The 14273-nt window shown below is 41.9% G+C and overlaps 1 protein-coding gene across 7 annotated transcripts in view; it reads right to left on the bottom strand.

Moving 5' to 3' along the window:
- AFF2 (ALF transcription elongation factor 2) overlaps positions 1–14273 on the bottom strand; it is a 392916-nt gene that overhangs the window by 96255 nt on the left and 282388 nt on the right. For all 7 annotated transcript variants that reach the window (XM_081847863.1, XM_081847862.1, XM_081847864.1 and 4 more), the window contains one exon: positions 9810–9861. In XM_081847863.1, the coding sequence (XP_081703989.1) occupies positions 9810–9861 (52 nt within the window). The remainder of the gene's footprint in view (positions 1–9809; positions 9862–14273) is intronic.

Below are 14273 nucleotides of genomic sequence, written 5' to 3'. Positions count from 1 at the left end.
AGTGACTGAGAGTTGTTCCTGCAAGATGGTGCCCCCAGCTCAGTGCATTGTCTCCCGAGGAAAATATCAGCCCTTACCCTAATCTCCTGTGACAAGAAGCTGGCAACTTTGCATCTGGGAGTCTGAGTGTCACGGTTTAGGTCAGCCTTTCCCTGAGGGTGATGCAAAGGCTGTTTATCAAAAGACTGCATTTGTAACAATGGCTCTCGTCTCCCGTGTCTCATATATTCAACATTCTCCCCATGCCTACATCTTCCATACAGAAAAATCGTTATTTAGGACATGTGTTTTCTAGAGAAAATACACACATCTCTAGCTGAGAAGCTGATACCTGATTAATTTAACACTCATCTTGCTGTTAATTATAAGGTTGTAAGGACTGCCGGATTGGATCCGACCAGGGCCCATCTATACCAGCATTCTGTCAAATAAGATGCCTCTCAGGTGCTCTAGAAAAGGTCTACTCTCTTTAGTTGTCTGAAGCATTCTGTAGTCAGACTGCCTATGAAGGTTCATATTCTATATAATAAGGATTTGGAACTTTTTTCAGTCCAGGAGCCAAATTTACTTCTGGGATTTACATGTCAGTGGTAGGTAGGAACAGAGAAAAGAATTGATTCAGTTTGCTTTTAAAGACAAATCTATCCAATCTGCTCTCTTCAAGACAGCATGTGAACTGAAACAAAGTTATCCTTCAAAATCCACACTCATCCGAATTTTGCGATGCAGTTTTCCAACCAAATAATAGCTACAAAAATGCTTAGGGATGTGCATAAAAATAAATATATTAGTGAAAACAATGCACAAAAATACATTGTATCAGGGGAAATTGCTTGCAAAAATATGCATATTAGACAAAGCTGCATATACTTAGGAAAAAGTCACACTAAAATGCTGTGAATTTTCACAAGTATATATATATATATATATATGCTTTCGTAGATTTTCACGGGTACAGGAATGCAGGTTTTGGTGTCCTCGGGTGTCTTCCCGTGTAAAAGTTGGGGTGTCTAGGCGACGTTTCGACGAGGTCTCACTCGTCATCTTCAGGCTGGTGCTTTCGGCTTCTTGTTACTGGAACAGAGCAGGATCTCAGTGTTTGAGTTCCTATAAATACTGTAGAGGGGGTGTGGTGTATAGCCTCCAATGTTCTGGGCAGAGAGGAAGTTCCCAGGCTAGTGTGCCTTTTCTTCTTTTGTTCCTTAATTACTTGAGAGATATCTTGAGTGATTTCTTGAGTGATATCCTGAGTACCACTTAGGTGGGTCATTAGGTGTGGATTAGTTGTTAAAGTCTTTGTGTCTTGACCTCTTGAACTTTGTGAAGAGTTTTCCTGAGAAGATGGCTGTACTGTACTTAGTTGTGCTCTGGCTTGGCTTCGTGTATAGGGGCGAGCTGTGGTTTTGTGGCTTGTGTCAGCCAGATCTGTGTAGGGATTGCAGGGGGGTGCAGCATCCGGAGGTGCCACCATGGATTGGCTACTGGATGGTGTCTGTAATTCATCTGTGGAGAGGGTCTGGGTTTGGGTCTGGTGTGGTTGATTGGTGTTGGCGTTCTGTGTGCCTCTGGATCTGGTGTCAGTTTTTGTGGGGAGGGCTAATTTCCAGATGTCTGGCAAGCGGGATGTGTCGTCACGCTTGTTCATGTTGTGAGGGTGTTTCTCTATCTCGATGGCTTCCATGATTATTCTCTTGTGGTGATGTTCCGTGTTAAAGAGCAATTTGGAATCTGCAAAATTAATTTCGTGTCCTGTTTCTTTCATGTGTTGGAAAAGAGAGGAAGTTTTTTCTTCTTTTTTGACGGCATTCTTGTGTTCTGCGATACGTGCATTTATTCGTCTGTTTGTTTGTCCAATGTACGTGGCTGGGCAGACTTTGCAGGGTATTTCATAGATCCCTTGGTTTTCCAACTGGATTTTATCCTTGGGGTTTCTGAGGATATTGGCTATTTTTTGGTTGGTGCAAAAGGCTGTTTTGATATTGTGTTTATGGAGGATTTTGCTAATTTTATCTGTAGTGCCCTTGATATAAGGAAGGAGGGCCATGCCATTGAAGAAAAGAAAGAAGAAAAGGCACACTAGCCTGGGAACTTCCCCTCTGCCCAGAACATTGGAGGCTATACACCACACCCCCTCTACAGTATTTATAGGAACTCAAACACTGAGATCCCGCTCTGTTCCAGTAACAAGAAGCCGAAAGCACCAGCCTGAAGATGACGAGTGAGACCTCGTCGAAACGTCGCCTAGACACCCCAACTTTTACACGGGAAGACACCCGAGGACACCAAAACCTGCATTCCTGTACCCGTGAAAATCTACGAAAGCATATATATATATATATATACACACATACACACTTATATATGTATATATAAGTATATATATGAGAGCCAGTGTGGTATCGTGGTTAAGAGCGGTAGTCTCGTAATCAGGGGAACCGGGTTCGTGTCTCTGCTCCTCCACATGCAGCTGCTGGGTGACCTTGGGCCAGTCACACTTCTTTGAAGTCTCTCAGCCCCACTCACCTCACAGACTGTTTGTTGTGGGGAAGGAAGGGAAAGGAGAATGTTAGCCGCTTTGAGACTCCTTAAAGAGAATGAAAGGCGGGATATCAAATCCAAACTCTTCTTCTTCTTCTATATATTGCAAATTGCTGCAAAATGTGGATAACTCAATTTAAGATTGGAAAAATGAACGAGAGAACCAAAATTGACACATCCTTCTATTCTTTGTGGTAGGTGGGGTCAGAAGTAGAGGTGGGTGTAGCAACAAATGTGAATTTTACCTTGTCCAATAGGCTAAATAGGGAGTGTGGCTGAGAAGTCTTAGCTTCAGATGTAGAGCTCTGGCACCCTGGACTTTTTAGCTATATGCTAACTGGAAACTCATTCTCCAAGAGGGGTTCCTTAAGTAGCCAAAATGAAAACATCTACATGCAAGTGGGAAGTATCAGCTGACTTGAGGGAACCTTAAGGCAGCTGGAAGTACAAAAATACTTTTGAGAAAAGAACTAAAAGAGAAGGCACCGTAACAACCAAATGAAGATGGAATATGCTTAGTGGCTGCAGGATCCCGACTGACTGTGGAATGGGCAGGAATGGAGAACAGTGATGGAGAGGAATGGAATGGAAAGGGCATGGCTGGCTGGAACCAAGGCTGGGCAAAGGTTTGCCTCCATCTCCCTCAGTCCCTTCTTCTGAATGCAAGTGTGTATGGGGGAACTGGGTGTCATTTAGTGCTGGTGACAGAGAAAGTCATTTGACTTTCAGGAGTGGCGTGTGTGTAAATAGCATTTACTGCTGTTTGTTAGGTGGCCCATGTCATTTTCTTTTTTAAGTCTAGAAATCTAAGCTGCTCATCCAGCCAGCTAATGCATATTTTGAAGTAGCCATGGATGCTATAGGATGAATGACATAATGTCCTAGCCAGGGACATTATATGAAAATACAAGACAGGGCCACTCCAAAACCACCAATATTCAGCCGGGCTAAACATTTAACCCAGCTATCCCACTGGAAATCTTATGGGATTTGGAGTCCAGCATCATCTGGAGGGTGCCACATAGCCTGTCCTAATAATACATGAATCTAGATTCCCGGAATATGGATTGTTGGTCCATTTAGTCCAGGACTGTTAGCCCAGAATACATAGTTAAGGTCTAAGTAGACTAGTCCTGGGCTTGGTGGGCCAATAGTGAGCAGTCCAGCCCAAGACTTGTCTACCTTGGGCTGTCAGCTATACCCTGTGGCCTCAAGCAAATGTCTTTCTCATGCAATGGAATTTCTGCATGCAATGGAGCACACATGCCCCTTAACTATTGCATCTCTCATCTGCCCACAATATTGCTCCTCTGAGAAAATATGTTGGTGTCTAGTTTAAGAAGTTAAGGCAATGCCGCCTGAAGATTAATTGGGATGCTTTGCCTTTGCACATGCTGTTTCATTTCCAGGTAAGGTTCCCAAGGCATGTGTGGTAATTAGCAGCACCGCTTTAAGCTGTCCCAAGTCCCCATTTGTATCTCTGGTTCAGCTTTCAAAGATTGACATTTAGAGATCTTTTCTTTGCAACGACTCCCCCGCCTTCCCTTTCAGAATCCCAATGTGAGGGTGGCGTCCATGTTGGAAATCGTCTGTCGGCTTAACGCCAAACCCTTCCAGATAAGTAGCAGATAAGCTGCACAGGCTTCAACAAGTCTCTACAAATACAAGGGTGACATCCCAGGGGTAGAATCTCTATCTCTTATTGCTCTAACTAGGTCTGGTTTGTGTTCCCATTATTATTGCGTTGAAGAGAGCCCCCCTATGGGTTAAAATTCCTTTTGCCATGCTTAAAGACGTTTCAGCAAAGGCTGTTCCTGGCCTCCCTTTCCTTGCAGCTGTTGCCCTTAGATTCTCCTTTATGATGAAGGTCTTCTTTATTGTGGTCCTTGGGGAATCTGCAGCAGACCCTAATCTCTATCCCTCTCTCAATCAATGAATAACTCTCCAGTGAGGAAAGGGCAAAAGCAAAGGATAACAGCAGCGACATCGTGGAGAAAGAAAGAGAAAGAGGAGGGGTGGAGTGGAGACGTGAGGCCTTGCTGCTGCCATTGTCAATGCAATGCTCCATTGCAGAGTTCATCTGCTGGGTTGTGGGAGTGTAAAAACCAATTACATGTTTACGAGCAATTATAAGGAATCACTAGGAGACGAAATGTAGATATGCTGAAGGTCTACGTTTCTTTCTGACCTGCTAAACTTCAGGTTTCTTGGCTGGTTTCCAGGTGGCTTGTCTATTGAGCATACATCCTGCTTTGTTGGTGGGGAGGTGAGATGACATTGCATCAAGCACATGCCATCCTGCTCTTTCCAGCATATTTCCCTGTTACTTTCCTTATTGGGGAGGGGGAAAGTCCAGTATTGGGGAGTGGGGGTGGAGTCGATTTGTTGTGCACAGCTCCAAAGCAACTTTAAGAACTGAACAACCTGAATTTGCTGGTATGTGATAAATTCCCATCAAAAAACAGAGACAGTTTGGAAATGCCTCTTGCCTCTGTCACCTCAGTATAAAATGATAAGAAACTCCCCCCCACACACACACACTCAGTTGAGAATACGGTCCTAAGTACACTTGCTTATGAGTAATCCCTGCTGGTTTCAGTGGGTCTTTCCTCCAAGTAACACACCCTTATTAAAGAGGTGGTGAAAACCATCCATATTGGCCTTTTAATACACTGTAAAAATCAGTTCTTAATTGCTTCTGGAAACATTGTGCTGCCTAAGATTTCAGTGAAACTCAAAGGAAGGCAAACTGTTTACATTAAAATACCCCATCAAAGTTATTTGTAGCTGGTTTCATCCTAATCCTTCTGATTCCCCTAGCCCATGCCTTTGACAGGATGACCTTGCCCCTGGTATGTGTGTTCAGTATTGATGCCATTACTGAAGAATGATTCCTCAGCTTTTCTGCTGATAACTAAATAGAAACGTGGGGAGGAGGTATTGTGGGAGGTAAGCAAACTTTTCAGGATCTGGGTAATAATGGGTGCAGGGAGGTGGAGGTCGCTGGGAAAAAAACAACGGATCCTGCTATTAAGATTCAGATGCCATATCTCTTTAAAACAGCACAACTATATCTTCCAAATTAACCAGTTTTTAATCAGGGTTTTAAAACAACACCAGCGAGACAGACAGTTGGAAAGAAATGTTCCATGCTTCCATTATCTATTGAAGGAAGGGGAGGCTCAACCTAAGGTCCGACAAGCGTCGGAGTGATCAAGTAATTCATTTTGCATGCATTTATCTAATACAAACACAGCCAAGAGAGAAACAATAACTGAAATATGACAGCCAAATCAGGAACAAGGATTAAGTAGGAGGTGGCAATGGAGTGTAGGGTTATCTGAGATCCACATGTGTAGAATTTAATTGTTTAAGGGAGAAGGGAGTGTGAGGCTGAAAAGATAAAAATCCACTTCAGCAATTTGTTTTGCCAAGAAAATACTTAAATGCAGAAAATGTTTTGGGTTTTTTTTAAGTGAATGGTATCAAAGTTACTTGGGTCCAAAACACACAACACTCTGGCAATGTGTTTTAGATTAAGGACACACGTTTTAAAGGTTAAGAGGACTATTTCTTGGGCAGAATGCAGAACAAAGAATGGGCTGGAGAAGATTAGTAAACTGCAGCTCTTTAAAATACTAGTTTCTGCTGCAATTCACTTGGATAACTTTGAGCTCAAAGCTAATTGGGACTAGACAAGACTGCTTCAAAGAATCCAGACACTGAGCTGCTCTTATTTGGAACAGGTTTAAATTGTTTTTCTTTTCTTTCTTTTTAAAATTTGTACAGAGAAGTCAACAAGAGCTGATCCTGCTAAACACACATTGCCTGATCAAGGATCAGATCCTTGCATGCACAATCGCATGCTCCTCGGGGTTCAGTGAACCATCTGGGTGGAGATGGCAATACACATATCCATGCAAAGCAATTAGTTGCTGCCTGAAAGTGGTTGCACATGGCAAGAGTTAGGTTGTGTCAAAGGATGTCGGGAAATTCCATCAAAGTGGGAAATAGTACAAGGAATTGTGTCTGTTCAGGAATGGAAGCCAGGCAGGCAACTATGACCAGTCACTCCCAGTCTGTAGTCACTGTTCTTATTGATGATGTCCCCCACCCCTGAAATGGTGTGGAATCATGTAACACACCATGTATCATGCAACAATCACATAATTAATTAAGTTATTAGATTTTACTACAGTAAACAGCGAGCTGAATAATGTGGTTTTCTGCAGAAGGTGAACTGCAGCGGAACAGAAATGGCACAGCATATGATGGCCACGGGGTGGAAAAGAAAATCAATGCTTTTTAACATCCCTAGTTGTGTCCAGTGTTATCAATACAAAAATCCTAATGCTTATCTTGAAGGGAGATGGGTTGCTTCCAGAGGGTCTTTTCTGTAGTGGGCGCCTTCATTGTGGAACACTCTTTCCAGAGTGGTTTGCCCAGTCCTTCCTGTACTGTTCTTTTGGCACCAGCCAATTTTTTATTTTCCTGGGCATTAAAGATGAAGCTTTAATCCTGCTGATTCTCCCCCCTCCCACCCCATCCCGGGTGGTTTCTAAAATTTACTTTCATTAAAGCCACATAATAAGAGAAACAATTATTGCAGAAGTTATTTGATTGTGCAAAATATAGAGCTAATATATATATATATATATATATATATATATATATATATATATATATATATATAAAATAAATAATAATTTGCTGTGTTGCATCCCACACTGCCATTCTGCTCATGCAGCAGACCTGCTTGTGCAACAGAACTTCCCCCTCCTCTCCTCTTTTCTGCATCCCCCTTGCGCACCCACCAAGTCTGCACCAGAATGTTGACAGATCCTCTGGAGCTGATCTGGAGGGCATGAGAAGAAAGGAGAGGAAGGGAAAGTCATGCAGGGCATTGGATGGAGCTTTGTGACTTTTTGTATTTACATTTTAATTTCAGATACAAAAAAAATTAAACATGCCATTTTAATTGTCTTCTCTGCAGTATCCCTCATACAGAACGTTCACCCCAAGGAGGTTTGCTTGGCGTCTACCTTATCATTGTTTCAGAACCAGGACCAGGCAAAGGCAGCTTTGTTTTACTAGGTATTTGGGAGCACCAATGGTATAATATTGTTCTGTTACATTTGTTTTTAATACATTTATGTGATTTAATTATCATATTTTTTACTTAGCTGCAAATCACTTTGGGACTTTTTCTTTTAGAATTATTATTATTATTATTATTATTATTATTATTATTATTATTATTTATTATTTATACCCCGCTCATCTGGCTGGGTTTCCCCAGCCACTCTGGGTGACTTCCAACAAAGATTAAAAATACATTAAAATGTGACACATTAAAAACTTCCCTGAACAGGGCTGCCTTCAAATGTCTTCTAAATGTGGTGTGAGGGCATTCCACAGGGTGGGCGCCACTACCGAGAAGGCCCTCTGTCTGGTTCCCTGTAACTTGGCTTCTTGCAGCAAGGGAACCACCAGAAGGCCCTCGGCACTGGACCTCAGTATCTAGGCAGAACGATGGGGGTGGAGACGCTCCTTCAGGTATACAGGACTGAGGCCATTTAGGGCTTTAAAGGTCAGCACCAACACTTTGAATTGTGCTTGGAAACGTACTGGGAGCTATGCACAAATTCACATATGAAACTGCTTGATACTGACTCCAACCAGCTCCGTATTGCATACACTGGCAGTGGCTCTCCCAGTCCTTCCTGGAGATGACATGGGGGACTGAACCAGGGAGCTTCTGCCTGCAAAGCAGTTTCTCTGCCACCGAGCCACAACTATTTAATTCTTTTTGTAAGCCGCATGGGAATATGGTTGAAGGGTGGTGTAGAAATATTTATAACAAATAAAAGTTTGGGTAGATGAAGCATGGTGCAGAGCTACAGTTTCCCAGTACACAGGAAATTCAACTTTGCATCTGTGATTTGGCCATGGGAATGCCATTACTTTCCACGCAGTTGGGGGAACTCTAATATTTTAAAATGCAGAAAACGCTTAAGTTCAGTTTAATGATACTGCTTAATAAAACATTAAGCAGATGTTTACCTGCTGTTAAGAATTTGTGCCTTGTAGCCTGGCCAGCATGCATATTTAAGGGGGAGGGGGATCATAGGAATGAGACCATATTGGTGGATAACTTCAAACAATTTGACAATACTTTTATAAAGCCATCAATAGAATTTTCTTTACTTTTTTTTTTTAAAAAAAGCATTTGATACTGATTATGCAGCCCATTCTGAAAGAGAAACACAAAGGCTTGCATCTTTAGATCTTTCGGTGAACTGAGAGCACACAGCATTAATAGCTGCTGCACAGCTGTAAATGAAAATTGACTCCAGATCTAACCCCTTATTTTCTGCCTCCCTTGGCACCCCAAAGAAACTCAAAATACTCACAGAGAATAAAAGGGGGACAAACTGGGCATTTGATATATGTGAAGGTGTCTCTGTGTGACTTCTACACCTTTGCCAAAGTATTCTGAAAACAATCAGCTTTGCAGAATGTGGATAAGCTTCTGAATGGAAGCTTTAATGCTGGGATGGGTAACCTCAGGCCACAGGGGCCGAATGAGATGCCCCAGGCCTTTCCAGCTGCCCTTGAGCCTCTCTCCAGGCCACAATGCTTTGCCACATGACCCTTACTGGTCATGCTTTGACCCTCCTTCAGTATTTTTGCCTGACTATAATGCACCTTGACCTCTTGCTTGCCTAGATAGAAGACTGAGAGGGATGTGTGAATGTGCATAGAAAAAAATGCCTCCTTTGCAAAGGTCACGTTAACATCCATTACTCCACACAATTTTTTCTTCTGATCTGCCTATTGTGGAATGTGGCCAAGAAGGGAAAGAAGCCCTTAGGCTGGAAACGGGTTTGAGCCCTGTTGTAATGGGTCTCCTTTCATGGAAGTCACAATGAGAATGGTGTCCACAGTGGCAACCAACCTTGATACCTTTGGTAAGATAGACTGAAGGAAGATCATACCTGAATGGAGATGTGTTTGATTAAGAAACTGCAAGAAGTAAAAAGGTACTCTCTTGAGTACTTTCATCAGGATAAAATAAATGCTGGTGTATCTGGAATGAAGGATAACTGACAAGCAATTGCAAAGTCTTTTGAGGTGCTACTCATTAGCTACCTAAATGGAAATGACATTTAGGTTCTGGGCAGGCAGGGATAAAGTGTTGCAAATATCATAAAAATTCATGCAGCTACATTAGGCATTTGAGAAAGCAGACTGGATGTCAAAAATGTTACCTGCTCATTATCGTCTTCATCACTGCTGAGTTTCAGATCATCTTCAAGCATTCTTTCAGGAGGGAAAAAAAGAAAAGAAAGAAAAAAATGGAAGGTTATTTAAAATGAACAATGTTTGAGCCTCTCTTGAAAATAACTAAGCAATCTCTGTGCTAAAAACCAAAGCACAGCTAGATTAGAGCTACTAAAATAATAAATCTGTGGAGCACATTCTACACGAATCTATTTATAGTATTCCATGCTATACCCATTGCATTTGTCTGTTGTTTTGGAGGGATAACCTTTGGAGGTCCTTACTCTGTATGTCCAAGTTAAATGCATAATATTAAAAACAGTAAGTAGTTAGCAGTCTTATGCAGGAGCTCAGTCTATGCAATGATAGATTTTGAAACAGCTGTCACATCAGAGACCAAGCTTTCTTGCCACTTGAACACAGGTTCTGATCACATGATAACAACATCTTAAACCACCACTAGATTAGTTAATTCAGGGTAATGATCTGGCTCAATGACATTTGAGGGAGTTCCCTCTCCCATCTGAACCTGCTAAGACATTCAGGTTTTCCTTAAAGACCCTGTGTCCAAGTGTCCTGGCTGTTAGAAAGACAGGGTCTTCTCAGTGGTGGAACCAAAATTTTGAAACATCCTCCCTAGGGCTGTACATGCACACCAAAATAGTGCAGTTCTGGAGATTGTTTGAGCCCCTGTGTTTTTGACTACAACTTAATGGGTTGGATTGCCAATCTGCCTGAAGGACCCTGTGTGAGAGGCAGGGAAAGAAATCTCTTAGGAGAGAAGCTGGGAGAAGAGAGGGATGCTCCCAGGTGCAAGGACACACCCTTTTGTGAACAGGAGAAAAGTTAAGATTTATCTGTGAGAGAGGATTCTGTACTTATTTATCTCTTCTATCTTTTCTCTGTTCTTTTATTCTTTTTCTTTTTATTATTTTTGTGTCATTACTTTGTATTTTATTCTAATGTGAAAAGTGTTAATAAAACTTTATCATGAAAATGTTGCCGATCTGCTAATCTTTGATTTTTCCCCGCTGGTTTTAAATAATACAGCCAGTAACCTTGTTGATTGCTGCATCAAAATGTGCTGCATATTTTCATATTAATTTTATTTTAAATGAAAGTAACATCACTAACAGGGACGCGGGTGGCGCTGTGGTCTAAACCACAGAGCCTGGGGCTTACCGATCATAAGGTTGGAGGTTCGAATCCCCACGACGGAGTGAGCTCCCGTTGCTCGGTCCCTGCTCCTGCCCACCTAGCAGTTCGAAAGCACGTCAAAGTGCAAGTAGATAAATAGGCACCACTCTGGTGGGAAGGTACAGTGGTGCCCCGCAAGACGAACGCCTCGTAAGATGGAAAACCCGCTAGACGAAAGGGTTTTCCGTTTTGGAGGCGCTTTGCAAAACGAATTTCCCTATGGGCTTGCTTCGCAAGACGAAATGTCTTGCGAGTTCCTGCGGGTTTTCCCCCCTTTTCCTAAGCCGCTAAGCCGCTTATCAGCTGATCCGCTGATAAGCCGCTTATCAGCTGATCCGCTAAAAGCCGCTAAACCGCTAATAGTGCTAATCCGCTAAGGTGTCAATGGGCTTGCTTCGCAAGATGAAAAAAACGCTATACGAAGAGCCTCACGGAACAGATTAATTTTGTCTTGCGAGGCACCACTGTAAATGGCATTTCCATGTGCTGCTCTGGTTCACCAGAAGCGGCTTAGTCATGCTGGCCACATGACCCGGAAACTGTACGCCGACTGCCTCAGCCAGTAAAACGAGATGAGCACCGCAACCCCAGAGTCATCCGTGACTGGACTTAATGGTCAGGGATCCCTTTACCTTTACCTAACTTCACTAACAACAGAGGGAATTTATTTTCGCTTTACATTAAAACTGTAAAATAGTTTGTTCTCTTTTATGCTCTGTGAAAATACATTTCTGTTCTTTATTTCAAGAAATGTTTGTTTACGTAACAATCACACAGAACAATGCAAAGCATTCCACGGGGATATTTACATTTAGTAAGTAACTCAATAAACAAAACTGGACAAAAAAGATGCTGGTGACAAAAATGTTAGATGTGCAGCAAAGAATTAAGCACAGAAGCACCACTTTTTGATGTGTTGCTTATAAAAGGGTTAATAAAAGGCTGTGAAGATCAAAACATACTTTTAACATATAGCAATCCATGACTGCCATTTTCAATGTCAACAAAGAATTCTGTGGCATGATCTCTCTTGGGCTACAGCCTACTATTTCTTTTCCATAAAGCAACCTGGAAGGTGGCTGCAAATATTTCAGGGTACAATTGAGCAAAATGGTCTGACAGCCACATAATAGGCAGTTGCTTTCTGTTTTGAGAGAGCCATTAAAGTTCAATTCAAGAAAAAATGCTACCATATTTCTTAATGAACTTGTTTTAACTCAGCAACTTTCCATTATGGTGTCCCTCTGAACTCTTTGTATGTAAAGTTCCACGGATATTATTAGCACCCCAAATTTTAAATCTATCTGTTTACTTTTTAAAAGTGCAAGAATGCATGTTAACTGGTTTGTAAGTCATTCGTCTTTCCCTGACCTCTGTTGTCGGGTGGCTCAGCTGTTACGAAATATCTAGACCTGAAACTACTGATCATTAACCTCTTAATCAATGACAGATGCCTCTGTCAAGTGCAAACCCGTAAACGTGTGACCAAGATCACAGATCTTTCTTTCTACCTAAAACAAGAGACCCTCAGCAAATATTAATCTTTAGCAGTTTGGATTTGGGGTGACAAATGGGTGCTCGTTACTTGTTTATCTAGCTGCCATCTTTGTTTCTACAGTGGCATTAGTCGCCCGTGATGTTCATGACAACAGACCACAGAACCTCTATTTACCCTTGATTTTTATCAGCATAGTACATTACACTCTCTTCAAAGGGTAAAAATGCCTTTAAGATTCAGTTACAAAAATAGCAGCCTACTGATAAGGCTACATCACAATGATGACCACCATTAGCTCCAGCCTAAATCCTTCCTTTAAAACTTACATCTCTTTTCAATATGTAAAAACTCTGTCTTTTAGAAGATTTTTTTAAAAAAATAATCTGTTCTGTGTTATTAAAAAAAATTATAAGGAGAGAAGCATGAAAATGATTTTCTTTTAATCATTTTCTGAAGGATCTCTTTCTTTATTGAGCACATTTTCTTTATTCTCTTACATGTTAAACATCCTTACTTGACACACTGTGGTAGAAACAAACAGAGTGGATAAAGGAAACTGGAGATTAGACAAATGGAAAGAACAAAGGAAAAAAGAGGAAGAGATGATAAAACTGAACACAATGGCTAAATGAGACACAGCCATCTAAAGGAGCTGATGAAGAACTGTTCTTAAACACCACCATCCTACCAAGGGATGAGCAAATATGTCAGTTTTTGTTTCTTTCAGTTTTTCATTTTTCCAGGCTTTAGTTTTCCACATTCCCACATCGGCTTGTGGGTTATTGCTTTTTTTAAATGCCAGAGTGGCTTAACAGTCAATCCCTTCCCCCAGGGAACTCTGGGAATTGTAATTCTGGAAGGGGAATACAGGGTCTCTTAACAACTCTCAGCACCCTTAATATAAGACAGCTCCCATAATTTTTTGGTGGAAGCCATGACTGTTTCAAGTGGCACCATTTTGCTTTAAATGCATGGTGTGAATGTGGCCTTAGGCACTCATGTGAAAGCAATTAGTGATTTCATTGGATAACCACCTTATCTTCTACTGCCTGTAACTTTGGTGTTTCCATTCTAATGGCCATTGGATACAAACAGTTAGACAATGAATCTCAGCCACAAAATTTGAAGCCAAATTACTTCAGGAACATAGAACACAGGCAGCTGCCTTATATTGGTTCAGAGCATTGATCCATCTAACTCATTATTGTCTACACTCCCTGGCAGAAACCCTCAAGAATTTCAGACAAGGAGACTCTCCCAGATCTTCAATGTTGGGGATTTAACCTGGGACCTTCTGCATGCAACTCAGATGCTCTGTCACTGGGGATTGCCTTAGCAGTCCCTGTGAAAACTAATTCTGAACATGATGCTAACAACTCTCAAGTGTCAATATACTGTATACCAGGCATGTCGAACTCCCAAGAGACTGCGATAAAAAAACCTGGCAGTAAACTACCTCTTGTCATTGGAGGGTGGAGGAGCACGAGTGGGCTGGGTTGGTGGAAGGCAAGGACTGACCAGAGTTGTTGAGTTTTTTTTAAAGGGAAATGCCATACATTGCTAACTGAAAAATCAATAGCAAACACACACCCACACCCCAAAATAGACAATTATCGTATCCGAGCACAATTCAAAGTGCTGGTGTTGACCTTTAAAGCCCTAAACGGCCTCAGCCCAGTATACCTGAAGGAGCGTCTCCACCCCCATCGTTCTGCCCGGACGCTGAGGTCCAGCGCCGAGAGCCTTCTGGCGGTTC

This window comes from Podarcis erhardii (assembly GCF_964252035.2).
Source record: "Podarcis erhardii genome assembly, chromosome: Z".
In the NCBI taxonomy this organism is placed as follows: Eukaryota; Metazoa; Chordata; class Lepidosauria; order Squamata; family Lacertidae; genus Podarcis; species Podarcis erhardii.
This window is presented reverse-complemented; position numbering and strand designations above follow the sequence as displayed.